Source organism: Lytechinus variegatus, chromosome 1, assembly GCF_018143015.1.
Source record: "Lytechinus variegatus isolate NC3 chromosome 1, Lvar_3.0, whole genome shotgun sequence".
Classification (NCBI taxonomy): Eukaryota; Metazoa; Echinodermata; class Echinoidea; order Temnopleuroida; family Toxopneustidae; genus Lytechinus; species Lytechinus variegatus.
The window spans coordinates 72,939,209-72,963,338 of NC_054740.1; the positions used below are offsets into that span (position 1 = coordinate 72,939,209).

Here is a 24,130-nt window from a genome sequence, read left to right on the forward strand (position 1 = left end):
TCCGATTTTAATGAAATTTTCAGCATTGTGCTTGTCCGATTGATTCGAATCAACATTTTTCTGAGGTGGACTTGACCACCTCATGATCATGCATATTAGATATTATGGGAATAAGCAAGACGAATCGATAAAAAAATCCATGATGGCAAAGTATTAATGGGCATAATATAGTGCGATTTTTAATGCAGATCGACCAGTCTCTAAAATGCGTATTAGTTGAACCATAACACTGGGAGTGTGCGTGATTTTTCTAGTGGTATTTTTTGCATCCCGGGCAGCACCCCCTGGAAATCTGATTGGTATGCTAAACGGCTTTTTGACCCAATCACCTTCATTTTTTCTGTGTTTGTTGTTGTTATTGTATTTGCTTGTTCAATTTTTTTCTGACCATAATCACCCCTTTTAAAGTTTTTTTTGAACGAAACCCCCTATTTTCGATTTTTTCTCTCAAAATGAGCACCCCTCTTTAAAAAATCGTTTCCAGGCTGCTGAGTTGAACACCACATAGGTTCATATAAATCGACATCGAAAGAGGGAGACTAGATCAATGATCATGACCTCATTAGAGAAATTAAACACAGCCTTTACTAAGCTAACATTGTTCTATAATATTTACAATTCCAATAGTCAGGTGACAAATTTGCTTATCTGCAAAATTATCACCTTGATATCAAAACACCGATAGGAACACGATCCCGTTTCTATAAAAGATCGTAAGACATTTCCAAATTCTTCCTTTGTCTAACTAAACAATAATTGGTCACTTTGTTTCAAATTATTTGAGAAGAAAATAAAATTCTGTTGTAGTTTATTACCTCACGCCCCATAAGAAAATGTGGGAAAAAAGTATAATGACACTTTATACTTTGGAAGCACTTGAGCCACTATCATAATTAGTTCAACGTGGTAAAGAGTACCTTTCGATGCAACGACCACTGTAATGTTTATTTAAAGATAATCAATTTTGTAATCATGAAAGACTTTGTCTATTCGTGGTCGTTGACGTAATACGGTATAATTGGTAGAGATATAGGGCCTAATTTGTAAAGACACACATAAATAACCTTAATACTGAAAGTTGAGAGTTCCTAACAAGATGGCCTTGTGCATTCGTTTACTCATCGTTGCCATAATCGTCGTTTGTTACCCCATATCATCATATTCGATGATGACCCCGACTATGATCAGGGATCTGCTTGCCGTTGGAGAGTCTCATTTTACTCCTTTTGAAGACACGATGGAAAGTAATGTTTCACTAGAGTGCAGGAAAGATCTCATCAAACTGGTTGTACAGAAACCCATCGGGAAGATAGCACTTGGTAAGAACTTAATTGCGATGATGATGATGATGACGATGATGATGATGATGACGATGATGATGGAGATGAGGATGATGATGATGATGGTGATGATGATGATCATCATCATCATGATAATCACTTGCGTCCAGGGGGGCTTTGGGCGGCGCCTCTGGCAACCTTCCCTTCAATAAAGATTCACGACCGAGAAAAAGAAGAAAACGAGAGAAAAGAATGTGGAAGATATTCGATTAAAAAGTCAATATGAAAAAAAAATACTAGAAGGAGATGGTGAAAAGAGAGAAGACTGACGTAGGAGTTTCCAAGCAAAATAACTACTAACGTCAAGATCTAGAATGAAATAAGCTTAGCAACAATTCAAGCTGGCTATGTGGCCTAAAAATGGGTTAAAGAATGCCATAAAACTCGAATATAATTTATCATTTTCAGACCCCTTCCGTAAGGATCAGGTTGATTTAATTGCACTCCAAAACACTGCAAAATGGGCTAAAAATCCTTTGTCCTGTAGTACTCATCCTTATCACGGGTCAATCTGAACTACCTCCATACATCATTTTTTTTTACAAAGGGCCTATAAAGTGAAAACCTTGACTATCAAAATAATGCAAATATTCTTCCAAATACTTCTAGAATGAAAACAATTTTCTTTTATTCTACCCCCCACAAAAAAACACCACTACATTCATCAATGTTTTAACATTATAATTTACCTATTTCGTTTTGGATTTAGCTTTAGACGCGACAGGTAAACCGAGTGCAGGTTTTCTCGTTGGGAACTGGGCGTGGTTGGGCCATTTTGATGAATGCATGGCCATTGATACCTTCAGGTACTGTTTATCATACATCCGTCTTAAACTGCCACCAGTACCCGTCGTAAGTCTCTGCAATTTTATTCCATTTACATTCCATTTGCATTTCGTCCTACCATGTCTAAAGTTCTCCTTCATTTTCTGGATTTCACAATGTTTTTCTATTGTCTTGTAGTTCTATATTTTAGTTTTCTGTTAAACATGTATAGTCCTTGAAGGTTGTATTCTACAGTTTGCTATATACTAGGAGCCACAAGCTACTCAGCTGCAGAGGTACTTAACATGCTTTAAGACCAGGTACAACTTTGTTCCGTTCTGGTCTTGGAGCCTGTATGTGGGTGCGACTTTGCCCCCTTTTAGACCAGAGGTGAAATGCACCTGTAATAAGGCATACTTCCAGGATGACGAAGTGATATTTTTGTTAACATAGAAAGCGTTTGAGCTTCGGGTGAATTGTTAAGGAAGGTGATTAAAATGAGATGGAAGAAGCGATTGGAGGAGGAAGATTGGATCCAAGGAGGAGGATTCAATGAAGAGAGTGAAACTGAGAGATGGGTAATAGCACTGCTAGAGTTCAGATATAACGTATCCAGTCGAACACAAATTTGGTATACCAAATCGGATATGACTTAATATAAGGAAGGGCCTAACGTCGTCAAACTGTCAAAATAGCATACTTTTTACCTGTATTAGTTCCCCTACAGTGGACGTTAAGATTAGAGCATTATTCACGGACATTTTTTTATCCCCCAAATTTTATATACATTTTCTCCTCCCATACAGAACATTCCTTTACAATGGGGTATATGCACTCCCGAAAGCTGCTCAAATTCTGATGTTCTTAATTCCCTCAACTTGTTGTTAGGTATGTTTGACAAGATCTCATCACATGACATACTAGAACGATGTTTTGTTTAATATGTCAAGATTATACCCTCTGGTGGCTCTGGCCCTTGTCTTGCTTCTGATCAGGGCCAAAATGACTTGTGCCATATTGTCGGTGATCGCGTAGCCCGACCATTCATGAAAAGGTCCCATAAAAACATCGGGTCCAGTTTTCCCGACCATTCGAAAAAAAGGCCCCTAAATTCCCGAATGGTTAGGTCTAATTTACCCAAAGTTTCGTGAAAATTAAAGCCAAATTCTCGAATGGTCGCGGGTAAACTGGACCCGACGTTTTGGTAATTTAGGGAGCCCTTTTCTCGAATGGTTGGGTTTTGCGATCATCAGATGCGATGTGATGGCACAAGCTGGCGAAATTGCATGCTCATAAAACGTTCAATTTTGAAGGTATTATGTTTGATTTGATTATTGTAAGGTTTGATATTTGTGATAAGTGTAATGTGATTTTACGATATGTAAATTTTTAACTTTACGGTGTTTTGTCAACAACAAACCATATATAATCAGAGCATTAACGTTGATATCATCATTCAAAAACCACCAGGACTACAGCTAACCATCGATTCAATTTTATCTTAATAATACAGTGTAAAAATGCTGTTTGAAATTTTAAGCACGTTGTATAAGCCCTTCACTCTAACAAATACTTTATAACACTCTAAAAACAAGAAATGTTAACTTCACATTTGAAATGTTGGAGGAGTGAAAACATTTTCTAAATATTGCATTTACCACTTTAAATGGTTCTACCCAACACTTAAAATGTTGGATACAGCTTTATACAATTAAGGTTGGATGTAACATTTGGAAAAGGTTGTCACTCCTCCAACCTTTCAAATGTTGATTCAACATTCGAATTTTTAGAGTGTAGACTTTTGAAACATCTGGTTGAACTTCTTAAACTAGTTGTTAAAAAAGTTTAAACAACTTGTTGTTAGAGTGACGGGCTAAAATAACGTGCTATTTTTTTTTACTGTGTAGTTATGTCCAACAAACTAGTTAAAGTAGCCCCTTCTTAAGTTCACATGCCTTTTGTAGATAATATCGCTTTGAAATTCAATTCAAGTAAACAATTATTTTTCTTCCGAGTAACATTTTTAGTATGATTATCTCCATTTTTTCACCCCTTTCAGAATTCCAGGGGGTGCTGCCTATCAAGAATAATGCACGCAGCACCCACCAGGAAGATACACCCCGCTTCCCAGGGCGATGGCATGCTCCCTAGCTCCTTCTCCTTTAAAATATATCACTCATTAATTGGAATTCTCTTTCCGTGCAGACCTGATATCCGCACCTTTTAACGACACCGACATATCAGCAGCAATTGTGCAGTGCTCCGAAGAACCTCCTGCTCCGTTCACCAAAGGCTTCTGGGCAACTCTGTGAGTGTTCCCTTTTAACATATAGCATTGACTGCCAAGATACTTAAATAGGCCTGTTCAAATCGATATTTTCAACATTTATTATTGACATTTTAACAAAAAACATTAATCGTTAAGATATTCAGATACGTTAAATCTGTGTTAGTTCGGTGCAACATTTTATGATTATGAATATAAGAATGAATGAAACCTCAATCGCCTTTGATAAAAAAAATCGAAATGAAAGATTATTGTATAAGTTAACTCAATGCACGTGTATTGTAGCGATGTGAGCATGATAATATATCATTTTCTTTTTGATAAGTTTGAAATTTACCTGAAGAGCTTCACGTTCAGAAAAAAAAAAACCAAAATCACTCTGAATTACTCATGATTACTGCCCTTCTTTATACTCAATTCTTCAGATCATTGAGTTGTTTCTTTGCCTTGTTAATGATTACCGGGGCCCTCCAAGATGAATTGCGGATTTGGCGGTCTAAGGACAGGCACGGAGGGTCAACTTTATCAAAACCCTCACAGAACGTACCTGCATCACAAAACACGACTGCAGAAATGCCAACAGAAGTTTACGGTAGGTATGACATTTCCACCATCTCCATCACTACCACCACCGCAGCCGCATAAGCCACCATCACTAAAATCATTACCAGTGTAAATCTCTTTTCTTTCTCTATTTTATTTTCCGGGGGGGGGGGTATGGAACCACACATAAATGGAATACTGGATCCACCCCTGACCAACACCACGAACTGCCACCACCTCCACCACCACCGCCTTCACTATCATCATCTTCATCATCATCACCAACATCATCACCAGTTTAAACCGGGGTGTCTGGAAAACGAAGACCGAAGACCGGGGACACATATCACACTCGTGTGAAAGCGTTTGTAGTTCACGCACGAAGTGTGTACAAAGCAGTGCAAAGTGTGTACAAAACACGTGCGCGGGTTAGAATGGACTTTGGACCTTGCCCCCTACACATGTTCTCCCATTGACATAACGCATGTCCCCGGTCTTCGATCTTCGTTTTCCAGACCTGTTGTTGGGTGTCTGGAAAACGAAGACAGAAGACCGGGGCCATCGCATCCGTCTAGCTAAAATAAACCATTATTATATTCAGATCAAATTCAGGAATATTCTGATATTGGATATGTAATGAATTATGATTGGTTAATGATTAATTGTATGGATATCGTTATGTGAATGATAATTGATTGAGCAATATATCGCGCTCAGCTCAGCTGGCATTAAAATTTTATACCATTGACATAACGCATGTCCCCGGTCTTCGATCTTCGTTTTCCAGACCTGTTGTTGGGTGTCTGGGAAACGAAGACAGAAGACCGGGGCCATCGCATCCGTCTAGCTAAAATAAACCATTATTATATTCAGATCAAATTCAGGAATATTCTGATATTGGATATGTAATGAATTATGATTGGTTGATAAGTTAATGATTAATTGTATGGATATCGTAATGTGAATGATAATTGATTGAGCAATATATCGTGCTCAGCTCAGCTGGCATTAAAATTTTATACCATTGACATAACGCATGTCCCCGGTCTTCGATCTTCGTTTTCCAGACCTGTTGTTGGGTGTCTGGAAAACGAAGACAGAAGACCGGGGCCATCGCATCCGTCTAGCTAAAATAAACCATTGTTATATTCAGATCAAATTCAGGAATATTCTGATATTGGATATGTAATGAATTATGATTGGTTAATGATTAATTGTATGGATATCGTAATGTGAATGATAATTGATTGAGCAATATATCGTGCTCAGCTCAGCTGGCATTAAAATTTTATACCATTGACATAACGCATGTCCCCGGTCTTCGATCTTCGTTTTCCAGACCTGTTGTTGGGTGTCTGGAAAACGAAGACAGAAGACCGGGGCCATCGCATCCGTCTAGCTAAAATAAACCATTATTATATTCAGATCAAATTCAGGAATATTCTGATATTGGATATGTAATCAGTTATCATTGGTTGATAAGTTAATGATTAATTGTATGGATATCGTAATGTGAATGATAATTGATTGAGCAATATATCGTGCTCAGCTCAGCTGGCATTAAAATTTTATACCATTGACATAACGCATGTCCCCGGTCTTCGATCTTCGTTTTCCAGACCTGTTGTTGGGTGTCTGGAAAACGAAGACAGAAGACCGGGGCCATCGCATCCGTCTAGCTAAAATAAGCCATTGTTATATTCAGATCAAATTCAGGAATATTCTGATATTGGATATGTAATGAATTATGATTGGTTAATGATTAATTGTATGGATATCGTAATGTGAATGATAATTGATTGAGCAATATATCGCGCTCAGCTCAGCTGGCATTAAAATTTTATACCATTGACATAACGCATGTCCCCGGTCTTCGATCTTCGTTTTCCAGACCTGTTGTTGGGTGTCTGGAAAACGAAGACAGAAGACCGGGCCATCGCATCCGTCTAGCTAAAATAAACCATTATTATATTCAGATCAAATTCAGGAATATTCTGATATTGGATATGTAATGAATTATGATTGGTTAATGATTAATTGTATGGATATCGTAATATGAATGATAATTGATTGAGCAATATATCGCGCTCAGCTCAGCTGGCATTAAAATTTTATACCATTGACATAACGCATGTCCCCGGTCTTCGATCTTCGTTTTCCAGACCTGTTGTTGGTGTCTGGAAAACGAAGACAGAAGACCGGGCCATCGCATCCGTCTAGCTAAAATAAACCATTATTATATTCAGATCAAATTCAGGAATATTCTGATATTGGATATGTAATGAATTATGATTGGTTGATAAGTTAATGATTAATTGTATGGATATCGTAATGTGAATGATAATTGATTGAGCAATATATCGTGCTCAGCTCAGCTGGCATTAAAATTTTATACCATTGACATTACGCATGTCCCCGGTCTTCGGTCTTCGTTTTCCAAACCTGTTGTTGGGTGTCTGGAAAACGAAGACAGAAGACCGGGCCATCGCATCCGTCTAGCTAAAATAAACCATTATTATATTCAGATCAAATTCAGGAATATTCTGATGATTGGATATGTAATGAATTATGATTGGTTAATGATTAATTGTATGGATATCGTAATGTGAATGATAATTGATTGAGCAATATATCGTGCTCAGCTCAGCTGGCATTGAAATTTTATACCATTGACATTACGCATGTCCCCGGTCTTCGGTCTTCGTTTTCCAAACCTGTTGTTGGGTGTCTGGAAAACGAAGACAGAAGACCGGGCCATCGCATCCGTCTAGCTAAAATAAACCATTGTTATATTCAGATCAAATTCAGGAATATTCTGATATTGGATATGTAATGAATTATGATTGGTTAATGATTAATTGTATGGATATCGTAATGTGAATGATAATTGATTGAGCAATATATCGCGCTCAGCTCAGCTGGCATTAAAATTTTATACCATTGACATAACGCATGTCCCCGGTCTTCGATCTTCGTTTTCCAGACCTGTTGTTGGGTGTCTGGAAAACGAAGACAGAAGACCGGGGCCATCGCATCCGTCTAGCTAAAATAAACCATTATTATATTCAGATCAAATTCAGGAATATTCTGATGTTGGATATGTAATGAATTATGATTGGTTGATAAGTTAATGATTAATGATAATTGATTGAGCAATATATCGCGCTCAGCTCAGCTGGCATTAAAATTTTATACCATTGACATAACGCATGGCCCCGGTCTTCTGTCTTCGTTTTCCAGACACCCAACAACAGGTCTGGAAAACGAAGATCGAAGACCGGGGACATGCGTTATGTCAATGGTATAAAATTTTAATGCCAGCTGAGCTGAGCGCGATATATTGCTCAATCAATTATCATTCACATTACGATATCCATACAATTAATCATTAACCAATCATAATTCATTACATATCCAATATCAGAATATTCCTGAATTTGATCTGAATATAATAATGGTTTATTTTAGCTAGACGGATGCGATGGCCCCGGTCTTCTGTCTTCGTTTTCCAGACACCCAACAACAGGTCTGGAAAACGAAGACCGAAGACCGGGGACATGCGTAATGTCAATGGTAGTAAAATAGTTGCAAACGCCAGTTTAAGTTGAGTCTGCTTGTACGTGATTGTGCAGTATGAGGTGTATTGTATGCAAGTTTTCAATTTTATGACAGTTTTGAGAATTGCAATTGCTGAATTTCGTGGGTGAAATAAATTATGTACGTTATAATTGTTATGTATTAATTATGCCCTAGCTGATAACGATATCCTTACAATTAATCATTAACTTATCAACCAATGATAACTGATTACATATCCAATATCAGAATATTCCTGAATTTGATCTGAATATAATAATGGTTTATTTTAGCTAGACGGATGCGATGGCCCCGGTCTTCTGTCTTCGTTTTCCAGACACCCAACAACAGGTCTGGAAAACGAAGATCGAAGACCGGGGACATGCGTTATGTCAATGGTATAAAATTTTAATGCCAGCTGAGCTGAGCGCGATATATTGCTCAATCAATTATCATTCACATTACGATATCCATACAATTAATCATTAACCAATCATAATTCATTACATATCCAATATCAGAATATTCCTGAATTTGATCTGAATATAATAATGGTTTATTTTAGCTAGACGGATGCGATGGCCCCGGTCTTCTGTCTTCGTTTTCCAGACACCCAACAACAGGTCTGGAAAACGAAGATCGAAGACCGGGGACATGCGTTATGTCAATGGTATAAAATTTTAATGCCAGCTGAGCTGAGCGCGATATGTTGCTCAATCAATTATCATTCACATTACGATATCCATACAATTAATCATTAACCAATCATAATTCATTACATATCCAATATCAGAATATTCCTGAATTTGATCTGAATATAACAATGGTTTATTTTAGCTAGACGGATGCGATGGCCCCGGTCTTCTGTCTTCGTTTTCCAGACACCCAACAACAGGTTTGGAAAACGAAGACCGAAGACCGGGGACATGCGTAATGTCAATGGTATAAAATTTTAATGCCAGCTGAGCCGAGCACGATATATTGCTCAATCAATTATCATTCACATTACGATATCCATACAATTAATCATTAACTTATCAACCAATCATAATTCATTACATATCCAATATCAGAATATTCCTGAATTTGATCTGAATATAATAATGGTTTATTTTAGCTAGACGGATGCGATGGCCCCGGTCTTCTGTCTTCGTTTTCCAGACACCCAACAACAGGTCTGGAAAACGAAGATCGAAGACCGGGGACATGCGTTATGTCAATGGTATAAAATTTTAATGCCAGCTGAGCAGAGCGCGATATATTGCTCAATCAATTATCATTCACATTACGATATCCATACAATTAATCATTAACCAATCATAATTCATTACATATCCAATATCAGAATATTCCTGAATTTGATCTGAATATAATAATGGTTTATTTTAGCTAGACGGATGCGATGGCCCCGGTCTTCTGTCTTCGTTTTCCAGACACCCAACAACAGGTCTGGAAAACGAAGATCGAAGACCGGGGACATGCGTTATGTCAATGGTATGAAATTTTAATGCCAGCTGAGCGCGATATATTGCTCAATCAATTATCATTCACATTACGATATCCATACAATTAATCATTAACCAATCATAATTCATTACATATCCAATATCAGAATATTCCTGAATTTGATCTGAATATAATAATGGTTTATTTTAGCTAGACGGATGCAATGGCCCCGGTCTTCTGTCTTCGTTTTCCAGACACCCAACAACAGGTTTGGAAAACGAAGACCGGGGACATGCGTAATGTCAATGGTAGTAAAATAGTTGCAAACGCCAGTTTAAGTTGAGTCTGCTTGTACGTGATTGTGCAGTATGAGGTGTATTGTATGCAAGTTTTCATTTTTATGACAGTTTTGAGAATTGCAATGGCTGAATTCCGTGGGTGAAATAAATTATGTACGTTATAATTGTTAGGTATTAATTATGCCCTAGTTGATAACGATATCCTTACAATTAATCATTAACTTATCAACCAATGATAACTGATTACATATCCAATATCAGAATATTCCTGAATTTGATCTGAATATAATAATGGTTTATTTTAGCTAGACGGATGCGATGGCCCCGGTCTTCTGTCTTCGTTTTCCAGACACCCAACAACAGGTTTGGAAAACGAAGACCGAAGACCGGGGACATGCGTTATGTCAATGGTATAAAATTTTAATGCCAGCTGAGCTGAGCACGATATATTGCTCAATCAATTATCATTCACATTACGATATCCATACAATTAATCATTAACTTATCAACCAATCATAATTCATTACATATCCAATATCAGAATATTCCTGAATTTGATCTGAATATAATAATGGTTTATTTAAGCTAGACGGATGCGATGGCCCCGGTCTTCTGTCTTCGTTTTCCAGACACCCAACAACAGGTCTGGAAAACGAAGATCGAAGACCGGGGACATGCGTTATGTCAATGGTATAAAATTTTAATGCCAGCTGAGCTGAGCGCGATATATTGCTCAATCAATTATCATTCACATTACGATATCCATACAATTAATCATTAACCAATCATAATTCATTACATATCCAATATCAGAATATTCCTGAATTTGATCTGAATATAATAATGGTTTATTTTAGCTAGACGGATGCGATGGCCCCGGTCTTCTGTCTTCGTTTTCCAGACACCCAACAACAGGTCTGGAAAACGAAGATCGAAGACCGGGGACATGCGTTATGTCAATGGTATAAAATTTTAATGCCAGCTGAGCTGAGCGCGATATATTGCTCAATCAATTATCATTCACATTACGATATCCATACAATTAATCATTAACCAATCATAATTCATTACATATCCAATATCAGAATATTCCTGAATTTGATCTGAATATAATAATGGTTTATTTTAGCTAGACGGATGCAATGGCCCCGGTCTTCTGTCTTCGTTTTCCAGACACCCAACAACAGGTTTGGAAAACGAAGACCGAAGACCGGGGACATGCGTAATGTCAATGGTAGTAAAATAGTTGCAAACGCCAGTTTAAGTTGAGTCTGCTTGTACGTGATTGTGCAGTATGAGGTGTATTGTATGCAAGTTTTCATTTTTATGACAGTTTTGAGAATTGCAATGGCTGAATTCCGTGGGTGAAATAAATTATGTACGTTATAATTGTTAGGTATTAATTATGCCCTAGTTGATAACGATATCCTTACAATTAATCATTAACTTATCAACCAATGATAACTGATTACATATCCAATATCAGAATATTCCTGAATTTGATCTGAATATAATAATGGTTTATTTTAGCTAGACGGATGCGATGGCCCCGGTCTTCTGTCTTCGTTTTCCAGACACCCAACAACAGGTCTGGAAAACGAAGATCGAAGACCGGGGACATGCGTTATGTCAATGGTATAAAATTTTAATGCCAGCTGAGCTGAGCGCGATATATTGCTCAATCAATTATCATTCACATTACGATATCCATACAATTAATCATTAACCAATCATAATTCATTACATATCCAATATCAGAATATTCCTGAATTTGATCTGAATATAATAATGGTTTATTTTAGCTAGACGGATGCGATGGCCCCGGTCTTCTGTCTTCGTTTTCCAGACACCCAACAACAGGTCTGGAAAACGAAGACCGAAGACCGGGGACATGCGTTATGTCAATGGTATAAAATTTTAATGCCAGCTGAGCTGAGCACGATATATTGCTCAATCAATTATCATTCACATTACGATATCCATACAATTAATCATTAACTTATCAACCAATCATAATTCATTACATATCCAATATCAGAATATTCCTGAATTTGATCTGAATATAATAATGGTTTATTTTAGCTAGACGGATGCGATGGCCCCGGTCTTCTGTCTTCGTTTTCCAGACACCCAACAACAGGTCTGGAAAACGAAGATCGAAGCCCGGGGACATGCGTTATGTCAATGGTATAAAATTTTAATGCCAGCTGAGCTGAGCGCGATATATTGCTCAATCAATTATCATTCACATTACGATATCCATACAATTAATCATTAACCAATCATAATTCATTACATATCCAATATCAGAATATTCCTGAATTTGATCTGAATATAATAATGGTTTATTTTAGCTAGACGGATGCGATGGCCCCGGTCTTCTGTCTTCGTTTTCCAGACACCCAACAACAGGTCTCGAAAACGAAGATCGAAGACCGGGGACATGCGTTATGTCAATGGGAGAACATGTGTAGGGGGCAAGGTCCAAAGTCCATTCTAACCCGCGCACGTGTTTTGTACACACTTTGCACTGCTTTGTACACACTTCGTGCGTGAACTACAAACGCTTTCACACGAGTGTGATATGTGTCCCCGGTCTTCGGTCTTCGGTCTTCGTTTTCCAGACACCCGTTTAAACCGAGTTTCATGAAGGTTGTCAGTACTGACTAAATTGTCAGTGCTGACAACTTAAAAGAAATCCTTGGTTACTATGGTAACTGTCGGAGAAAGTCAGCTTGTCAGTGCGAACAAATTTCATGAAATGGTCCCTATCATCACCACACCACCTAATCCTACCATCATTCTTCTGATATTCATCAAATTCCTCAACATTTAGCTACTGATTTGTGTTGGTGATTCACAAATGTATTTTATTAGAAAGGATCCTAATGGCCAGTGAGTGACCCAACGATCCACCAATGAGTCTATTATAATCATTAACTTGTCAAATCGTCATTGCTAAACAAATTACCGTTGTCTTTTCTGTCATGACTATTATGGCCGATTCCAGAAAAAAAGTTGCAATCAAATCAAAACTTAAAGAGTAATTTCACAACACACTTATCCCTAAATATCCAAAATAATCATGGTTTTATTTCATCAAAAGTAATATTGAAACTGATTACAGTGACTGGCAAGTTGGCGGGGGGAAGGAATGGGTTATCAATATCACTTAAAAAATATGAAATTTATTTTTAATATGTTGAACGTCTTACAGAGGTGAGGGGAAATCAAGACAATCATGACAATGGAACACAGACCGATCAGGGAGTAACCAACGAGGGGTTCAGGATGGAGATTGATGGCGATGGCCAGAACAGGATGGACCAATCCAAAGGCAATGAACTTGATAATGACATCAGTTCAGAAAAGAATACTTCAAGCTCAACATCGGATGGGGATAGTTCTCAGTTATCTCAAGTCATTCGGGATGCTGGGCGAGGTATACATGATTTCCTCCACCTCTTCCATCTTTCTCTATCTCCTTCACTCCACCCCGACCCATTTCTTTATCAAAATGGTAAAGAATGTGGCGGATATATATGTACATCCTAAACACGCACTCACGCAGTGTCCCTTTCTCTTTTCATTGACTCGTTTTTTGTTTTGTTTCTTTTAACTTCCGATGTAGTGTTTAATCATTTCTCCTGAATTAGAATATATATATATATATATATATATATATGCAGCAGATTCACTATCATTCCACTAAACTGTATAGTCTTGGGTCTCTGGTCACACCGAATACAGACATCATAAGTTTACATGGCAGAATTCTAGAACCTTGTGTTATCCTAAGTGTGCCAAATTTTTGTAAGACTTTCATATTCAAACGTCTTCAAATTATACCGAATTCTCTCCAAGCAGTAATTTTTCATGCTTTCTTGCTTTCATTCCTGTTCCCCTTCTATCGTTTCTTTTCCGGTTGTTTCACATCAGATGTAGATATCAGTTATAATCGAATTCTTGCCCTTATTCATGTCCATTCATTTACCCTATTTCTTCACTACGAATAATTTCATAAAAGAAATTACATTGATTTATTTCAGTGATTTCTCGGGTCTGTCAAGAGGTGACTAGAAGCTTCGCTTTTAACCTAAATCTGGAAAGTCTGATGAACACCAAGACGACGAATGCAACCATTCGGTGTTTGGATGGAATCCGGGTACTTAGCATGACGTGGATAATACTTGGTCACGTGCCCTCTTTCCTGATGGGCAATACACTCTATGGTAAAGTTATTGATGTATCATAATATTGCCAAGAATTCAATATAGATTGCCCCTTCAATATTATATTTAGTTTTATAGAATCGACTAAAAACTGAGAAAAGTATCCTAATTTATAGGATAGGGAAGAAAAGTATATTTTAAGATAAGGAAAATGAAAAATGGGAGAAACAAATTGGTTTATTCTGCTTGTGGATTATTCAAAGAACATTAAATTCATCGCTGTTAAGCCAAATGAAATTCATGAAATGTTTTTAACTAATATAATGTACCGAATTTTACCCCTTTTCTAAATGTCTTTAGCAAACGCTCCCTTCGCTCTGGAAATGCTTACCCATTTTGGATTCCAGGTTGTCGTTAATGCCTATCTAGCTGTCGATAGCTTCTTTTTCTTAAGGTGAGAACACCATCGGATGAAAATATGAAGCTGGTGAATGAAGGACAAGAACCGTGACAATATTTTAATCTTGATATTTATTTAGAAATATATACACTTCAGTTAAAATACAATAGAGGCTACGCGGCAAATCTTTTGAAACTATTTAGATAAGGTTGTAGTCTTCTATCAACATGATACATTGTTGATTGCAGTCAACACATTTTCAAGGAATATTTTTTAAAAATAATTAAAAAAAATAACAGAAGACGTTACTTTAAGCAGAACTTTGAGGAAAACATCATCAGATTTGTATTTAAATCTGAAGTCAAATTTAAGCATTTTCTTTACCAAGTATACGTAGGCTTTATACTGCAGAAAATGTTTAATGTTGGGAATAATGATTAAATAAAATTCGAAGTAAATATTCGTTTATATGAGAAAAAAAATCTGGTCGGGGTTTAAAAGAGAGCCTAACATTGAACTTGTAGTATCATATGATTTGATAACCTTGGGTATTCCGAATTGTGCCAACCCTGTGTTGGAATCTGTGCTTAGCAAAAAAAAAATCATATTAACATAAAACGTGTGACATTCGTCTCAAATCTATGCATTTTTACATTTCATTTATTCGATATGACTAAAAAAGATTTGATAGACCATCGATAGCATAACTTTATTGCCTTCATAAAATATAGCATTTGACCATAAAGCTATCTTTGAGTTTGTTCTAACGATGCTCTTTTCTCTGCAGTGGCTTATTAGTGACGTACATGACCTTAAAACGAATGGTGAAAACAAACGGACATATACCTTGGTTTTGTTTCTACTTTCAGCGTTACTGGAGGTAATTATTATTATCAATATTACTATTCATGTTATTTTCCTTAAAATAATAATCATCAAAACTGCATTACTGATATTGCTATTTATATTAATATTATTAATGATATCATTTTCAGCATTATCATTATTATTGTCATCACTATTGCTATCATTATCATTATTGTTTTTATTATCACTATTATTTTCATTATTATTATCATCATTTTCACCATCATCATCATTATTGTTGTTATCATTGATTTATTAATTATTTCTAATATGCCCACTGTATGGACTTTTCCTTAGGGTTCAAATGCAAAGATACAATTACTTAAATAATTGAAATTATACATTAAAACAGAATATCTACAGTAAAAAAGTAAACTGTCATAGAATTAGTACATATGAAATAAAATCAAATTTGTAAACTGTTGTATGTTTTGATTCATCCAGGAAAAGTCAAATTACGAAGGAAAATATAAATCTATTCATCAGGACTTACTTGTTAATAAAATACGATTTTTTTTCTATATTATTAATTAAGACCAAAAGAAAACGACAACGAAACCAAAATAATTATGATACTTTATAGATTAATCAGGAACCGTTTTGGTTTTGAACTGCTCTTTAAACCATAGACTTACCCCGGCGATGGCATTTTCCATGTTGATTTGGATGTATATAAGACCACTGCTCGGAGAAGGTCCAAAGTGGGCAGGACAAGTCATTGACCATGGCTGTAGCGAAGGGTGGTGGGCAAACTTACTCTACATCAACAATTTCGTTCACGGCAGAGTAAGTCAAGACCCACCCCATTATCATTTTTTGATGAAGATATGTAGTCTCTAGATGCAAAAGAGCTATTTTGATCCCGAATCACGCACTCCTCTCGGAGTGAGAAAAGGGAAAAGTCATTTTGGTTTGACATTTGCAAATCTTAAGAATGAAATTTTAGCTCTTTTGGAGCGAAAATGTCCCTAAAATGCAAAGCCGCTTCAAAGGAGCTAACATTCACTCTTCAAAGATGTACAATTCACTCCAAAAGGACTGGTCCTCTAGTTTTACTCTAAGAAAAGTGTGATTAGAGACAACATTGTTTTTGCATTTAGAGACTAATTTTATCATGATCCGTTATTACAATTAAGGTTTGCTTGACACCATGCACCAGGTTGGAGATTTAAACATATTCATTCAATCTACCAAAACTAAGATTGAGAGCTTGGTTCATGAGTCCAACTAGTAGACAATAATTTTGATAGGGTATTTGAGAAAGAAATTTAACCAAATTTCAGTTTGATGCAACAGAAATAGGCAAATTAATATGGCGAGACTGCGAATATGGACGTCGTTAGTTTACATTGGTCTTTTTTGTATATACTCATGAAATTCTTTCAAGATGATTTGCATAATTTCTAAAATTTTCCAGAAACTTTCTTTCCTGCCAAGCCTTTCACTAATTGAATAAGTCATGTATTTTTATACGTAATTGATATCCATTGACTTATTCAAGATGATTTAGCACTTCGGGTAATCTTCCCCCCTAACCCCATTCTCTCTCCCTCACTCCCCCCCTTCTCCCCCCTCTCTCTCTGTCTGTCTCTGCCTCTTTCTTTGTCCATTTCCCTCTTTGTCTGTCTGTCTGTCTATCTATCTCTCTTTCTCTCTCTGCTATAATGTAGTGTATCAGTTGGGTGTGGTATCTTGCAAATGACTTCCAGTTCTTCGTTATCAGCCCCATTTTCATACTTCTGTTATACAAGTAAGTATACAAATGAGCGGTAATTAATTAAAATTGACAACTTATACGAAATGACATACTGATATAAGCTATGCACTACGGCACTAATATATCTCACAGTTCTTTCATGTAAAATGGTTATAATAAAAACCAAAGGTGAACAATTGCAACTTAGAAAAAATAATGTGGTTTGCAATATATACAAGTATATACACAAAGAGAGGTAATTGTCGAACAACAATCTCACCTATTAAAGTAGTATTGCCATTGTAAGAAAGGATATAACTCGACGAATGACCTTTAATCATTTTTACAATACATTTGTCACTTAATTGGTATCATCCATTTGCGCATCATTGGCAAAATTGATTGTATACAGAAAAAAAAACAATTTCTTCTTTTTTTTGAAAAGTCAGGAAGTTTTGATAAACATTTTGGTCCTTCATGACTGTCGTAATTACTCATTTGTAATTAATTGATCAAATTTCTGAAATATCACGTAACTTATTGAAAATATCGATTACCTGTTCTACGTAATAATACATTATATATATTGTTTTCAAAGGAAACCTCGGATTGGCTTTGGAGCTCTGATCGTCACATGCGTAGCAAGTGTTACGACGACGGCTGTTTTGATGGTCATCAATGATTTCAACGCTCGTCTCAAGTATGTCACAACCATTCATCATTTATGGATTGAATTATTAATATTGATCATAGTGCTTCAGTTGAAGTAATGATGAAAATGATGATAAAGCAAAGAAATATATTGCATCATTATGTTGAATATCATTGAAAATGCGTTGTCATTGCTATCGAATCGATACATGATAATGTAATGTTACACTCTGAAATCTATGGACATTTTCACTATAAATGATAAATATATTTTACGATTAATTTAGTTCCATTATTGAGGGTAATAACAATTACCACCTTTATCCTCATCATTATCATTACTATTACTCATCATCATCATCATCTTCATCATCATCATCATCATCACCACCACCACCACCATCATCATCATCATCATCACCACCTACTCCGCCTCCACCACCACCACCATCATCATCATCATTATCATCATCATCATCACCATCCCTATCATCATTATGTACACAAATGATAAGTAGGTAAATAACGCACTCTGAAACTATCATAACTATCTTCAATTATTTCAAATAGCGGTATGTTGGATCTAAATTCAAATGCCGGCGAATTTCAACAGACAATATACGTGAAGCCATACTGTCGCATCCCACCCTATCTGGTCGGTATGGCTGTGGGGTATCTTCTTCACATGAACCGAGATAAAAGAATCTCCATGCATCCAGTAAGTTCTCATTCAAACTCCTTGTTCTATCTGTGTTTTTTCTTTCTGCCTTCTAAAAAAAAGAGACAGTAGTAATAGGAATTGTAGACGTGGTGGTGGTATTAGTTGTAGCAGCAGCAGTAGTAGTAGCACTAGCGCACCTACGGGGGGGGGGGCAGGGGTATCTCCCCCCCCCACTGACGAGCCACAACCCATGCAAAGGACGTATCCCTGCCCCCCCCCCCCCTGACGAGCCACAACCCATTTATGCAAAGGACGTATCCCTGCCCCCCCCCCCGACGAGCTTGAAGACCTTTATTGCCCCCTGACGAACTTGAAGACCTTTTTTTTTTGCTTGTCAATTTTTTTTTCTGGTACGAAATCCTTTATTTGTGATTGAAGACCTTGTTTTTGCCCCCCCCCACCTCCTGTGGAAAATCCTAGGTACGCCACTGAGTAGTAGTAGTAGTAGTAGTAAATAGAAAATGTAGAAGTGCGTCTTGTTAAACGTCATATTGATTGAAGGATAAGGGATTTTAAAAAGTCAATATTTATTCTTTTTCCCAAAAAAGATTACAGATGGTGTTTTGAACAATCCAAATTTTGAAATCCTTTTTGAAGCAATTATGCGTAATATAGGATTCAGACTTTTATGAGAACTGTAACAATGTATGATTATGTATTTATATATTTTTGAAGGTCTAACATGAAGATGTCAGTACGTACATTTTCCAGCCGCAATTAATGTCAGCTTAATCTACTTTTTCAAGCTGGCAAAGTAAGCCATTTGACTTTAACCACTTTAGTTCGAAAATCACCAACAACATTTAATCTTTGTAAAACAACCCTGCAACACATTTTTTTTCTTCTCACCCCAAAGAAATAATTTGAATCTTAAGGTGAAATTTATACTAGTACTTTTTGTAACAATGATTTATTGCTTAATATAATTTCAATGTACCTGCTAAACATGTAGTTCCACACCTGTTTTAGGGGTGATATTGTATCTTATTTTTTATTTCTTAAAAAAAAAGGATCGCCGTTTCGCAAGGTGTAACTTATTATTATCCATTACATGACAAGAAGCTCTCACCTATGTAAAATTATTTTTTCAAATATACTTATTAATTTTTCTATAAAGATAATGGCTGTTCTTGGTTGGATAGCTGCATCTGCCATAGGGATGGCGTGTGTGTATGGTTTCTACCCAAGTTACCATGGTAACGAATTATCTACTGCTGACAGCGCGGCCTACATGGCGTTGTCGAAGTTTGCTTGGGCTGTCAGCGTGGCTTGGGTTGTTATCGCTTGTCACCATGGATACGGAGGTAAGATCACGATATAGACCTACGTTTAATTAAATCCGGTCCCCCCTTAAATAACAAGTCCACCGTCAACAAAAAAGTTAATTTGAAGAAAAAGAGAAAACATCCGACAAGCGGTGAACATTTCAATTGGATGTAAAATAAGAAAGTTATGATATTTAAAGGTTCGCTTGATTTCACAAAACAATTATATGCATATCCTGGTCGGTATGCGAATGAGGAGACTGATGGCGTCATTCACCCACTATTTATTTTGTATATTATTACATGAAATATGAAATATTCTCATTTTATCCTCATTGTCAGGTAAAACAACGATTATTTCCTCTCTTAACATGTTGAATTAGTATTGTTTAACATTATATGGTTTAGTCAAGTTGTTCCTTATCCCATTCATCAAATCTGTAAAACAAAGAAATATTGTTTAATTCAAACAATAAAAAAACAATAGGAATAGTAAAAGAGTGACATCATCGGCTGGCTCATTTCAGTCATTTGCATGTCACTTAGTTTTGAAAGATAAGCGAAAATTTAAAATGTCATAACTTTCAGCATTATGCTAGTTCGATTTTTCTCTTATTTATTCAAACCATCATTCTCATGGCCCAGGAGTAGACTTGACCTTTGATAAAGCAGAATATAGGGTTTTTGCAAATTTCCTTTTTAACTGTTTTATATTTGTTTGTATTGTTCGTTATTCTTATCATTATTAACTGAGATGTTCAAGACAAACTTTGTTACCGAGGTGAGAGGGAGGGCATATTGTGAATTTCAACCTGGCCACTTGATATCTCTCTCCCTTTCTCTCTCACTAACATACGCATACATACAAATTACCCTTATCATTCATCACTCTGTTTAAGACAGTTTTGTCACAGAAGAGAATTTTGTCTTGCGTGCAAAGTTCACCAGTTATAATTCATTCAATGTCCTTTATTATTTTTTTATCTTTCATGTCTGAGCCAGTGTGTTTTGTGTATCGTGTATCGTAATTTTAATACCTAGAAACAAAGGTATACCCAGCCTACTTATCTAATTACCTTTTCCCCTCCTTTCCCCTCCCTAAAACCTCCCCCATCCCCCTATCTTTCTTTCTCTGAATAAAGGCTGGGTCAATTCGCTGTTGTCTTGGAGATTTTGGATACCCCTCAGTCGGCTCTCATATTCCAACTACTTACTTCATCCCATCATACTGACTATCATCACTTTTAATTTCCGAAGCACGTACTTTTATTCCAACATCATGTTCGTGAGTACCTCGGATACCATTTATTTCAAATAATATAGAAAAAAATCTAGATATAAATAAATAAATATGTATACACTTTATTCATTCATCATCAGTGTGGTGTGTTACCCCTTCATTAATCTTGAAAGTCATTCTAGAAATATGGTAACTTTAAATAGCATTATGCATATACTCAATACTTTTGATGATTTTCTCCCCTTAATATGGATTTCCCAAGCTATACAATAATACCCACTTTTCTTTTGAGAAGGCATGACACTGAATAATGGTCTGAGCAGGGGCCGCGGATTCGGAATCCTGGGGGCTTCACCCCCTCCATTTTTTCCCGAATCGTGTACAAAAACATTTATTCTTCCATCTATTACACACCCTTCCCCAAACACAGACCCATTTAATGTACACCCACACACCCACTCAATAACAAACGCTGCCCCATTTAGTACACACTCATACCCACCCTCATATATTACACCAACAGGCACCCATCATTGCCCATACTATTATCTATAACCCACCCATATTGACACACTCATTCGCCCACATACTTCTTAAGGCTTGGTCACACCGCCAGAACTTTGCTGGAGCGTTCCCGGAGCGGTGAAAAATTTAATCACCGCTCGTAACCGTTCACCACCGTTCAACAAAAGTTGGCCCCCGTTAAGGCAACACCGTAGACGCTAGGCACCGCTGATGGCCTCTCCTTCCGCTCCGAAAGTTTTGAGCTGCACAGAATATTGCGAACGGTGGGGAGCGGGCAATTTCTAGCTCCGGCAAAGTTCACCACCGCTCCAACAATGGCCTTTCCCATGGCGGCAGAAGCCCAAAATTTAAGGGGGACCACCAACATTTTTTGACAAGCAAGCAAAAAAAAAAAGAAAAAAGGTATCAACCTAAAATTTAGGGGCCTCCGCCGCCGGCTATGGCCCTTCCTACCGCTCCGAAAGTTTCGAGCTGCGCAAAACATTGCGAGCGGTGTGAAGAGGGCAATTTTCAGCTCCGGCAAAGTTCACCACCGCTCCAACAACGCCCAGTCAAAGTTTGCCACCGCTAGACACAGGAATCTTGAACGCTGGGCCACCGATGCTTCGCCAGCTTTGCCCGGACGATGATTAAATGTTGCACAAACTTGGTGGAGCGGTTGTAAGCGTTTTACGAGTGGACACGGGATTGCTGGAACGGTGTCGGGCGTTGAAGCAGCAATCCATTGCAGTGATGAACTTTGGTTGGGCGTTCAACGCTCGCGTCACCGCTAAAACAACGCTCGCTACCGTTAAACCAACGCTAAAACCAACTCTGGCTTCAGCGGTGCACCGCTAAGGCAACGCCCTTGATTTTGATTTTTTTTTTCATTTTTGTTATCGGTGACGAGCGTTGTCGAAATTCTGCCCCCTCTCCCTGCCGTTCAATGAACGGTCCAACAAAGTTCAGGTGATGTGACCGGGCCTTAGGCATGTCATAATTTTCCATTCCATTAGGTCCATTTCTCACAAAGTGGGCTATTTTATTATTATTATTATTAGTAGTAGTAGTATAAGTTTTCACATTAGTTTTATCATTGTTGCTGTTATTTTCTTTATTGATGAATTTAGGCGTTTGGAGTATCGGGAATAATCCTCCTGTCGTACGGTGCAGCTCTCTTCCTGTGGCTGGTGGTAGAGACTCCATTCAGCAACCTCGCCAAGTCACTCATGGGATCATCCAAGAAGAACAGCTAAATACTTTAGGCATAAATCAATTAATTTGTAACATCACAATAATCACGATGATATTACTTGCGATCAATTGTAAGTCAATTTTCTGTCCCCTATATATATATATGTATGTATATATATATATATATATATATATATATATATATATATATATATATATATATATATATATATATATATATATATATATATATATATATATACATATATAAATATATATATATATATATATATATATATATATATATATATATATATAGTCAGCCAGTTAGGAGACGAACACGAAATTCATAATCCTGCTTCGTTAAGAGTCGGGATGAAGAAAAAACACATTGGTTTTATTTTATAGGTCTACAGAAACGCGATAAAAGATTATCAAAGACGATATAATCATTTATTTCATATTATTATCGATGTATGAAATGGGAGCGAAAACAATTACAATTACAAGATGTAATGAGCTTTTAATTAAATTACTCGGATAAAATCCAGATGGACTGTGGTAAATGTCAAGCTAAATTCTGGATATTTAAATTTTTAATATTCATTTTCAAATCTCAAATCTCAATAAAAATATCAAATATTCAATTGTTTGAATTTGAAATCTGGAGTAAATATTCGGCCAACCGTAGCCGATCTGTATTTGTTATAGATCCATAAACTTTAGTGTGTACTTTATTTTCCTTCAGCCTTACTGTACGGACGATACCATACCAGAGTAATCATAAAGCAGAAAAATATGCCTTGCATATAAATCTAGTTGCCAAAAGTGCCTGTGTCAACTATTAATAAAGGCGTAATCCTCAAAGAAACAAGGCAAACGCCAAGCGTTGTCTCGCCTGCATATTGCAGCCATGAAGAGACTGCATGTCAAAACTATGCTATATGACTTCTGAGGCTGTCAGCATTAATCGTATAGGCCTACTTTATCCCTAGAAAATCAGATAATACTAAGAATGATGTTAATACTATGAAGTTATAATTTCCATGCAAGAAAATGAATGTTAGTGAAAAAGAATGTAATTGATAATAATGTGAGTAAAATTGTAAAATTAAATTAATTAATTAATAACTTATTGTTTGAAAAAATGGAGGATAGGTTGTG

General features: G+C 36.7%; 1 protein-coding gene across 3 annotated transcripts; it reads left to right on the forward strand.

The window, feature by feature from the left end:
- Positions 1-23,081, forward strand: LOC121422249 (nose resistant to fluoxetine protein 6-like). Of its 3 annotated transcripts, XM_041617162.1 has the most exons (16): positions 1-1,319; positions 2,050-2,192; positions 2,912-2,993; positions 4,311-4,413; positions 4,818-4,984; positions 13,474-13,698; positions 14,306-14,488; positions 14,789-14,882; positions 15,616-15,708; positions 16,325-16,481; positions 17,366-17,445; positions 17,990-18,091; positions 18,613-18,760; positions 19,881-20,067; positions 21,171-21,313; positions 22,903-23,081. In XM_041617162.1, exons 1-16 carry the CDS (start codon positions 1,097-1,099, stop codon positions 23,026-23,028), a joined length of 2,256 nt encoding a protein of 751 aa, XP_041473096.1. In that variant the 5' UTR covers positions 1-1,096; the 3' UTR covers positions 23,029-23,081. The 3 variants fall into 3 exon arrangements, 2 of the variants coding, with proteins under 2 accessions (XP_041473096.1, XP_041473104.1); XR_005971141.1 differs by lacking the exons at positions 21,171-21,313; positions 22,903-23,081 and adding an exon at positions 19,439-19,517 and having other exon boundaries at positions 19,881-19,971; XM_041617170.1 differs by lacking the exons at positions 16,325-16,481; positions 17,366-17,445.
- The last annotated feature ends 1,049 nt before the right edge of the window (positions 23,082-24,130 follow it).

What these genes read in the sequence shown, in the direction of transcription:
- LOC121422249 (XM_041617162.1), top strand. Translation starts at nt 1,097, where the DNA reads ATGGCCTTGTGCATTCGTTTACTCATCGTTGCCATAATCGTCGTTTGT. An exon ending in TTCCCTCAACTTGTTGTTAG is followed by an intron (nt 2,994 to 4,310) that starts GTATGTTTGACA and finishes CTTTCCGTGCAG; the next exon opens with ACCTGATATCCGCACCTTTT. An exon ending in GATAGCTTCTTTTTCTTAAG is followed by an intron (nt 14,883 to 15,615) that starts GTGAGAACACCA and finishes TTTTCTCTGCAG; the next exon opens with TGGCTTATTAGTGACGTACA.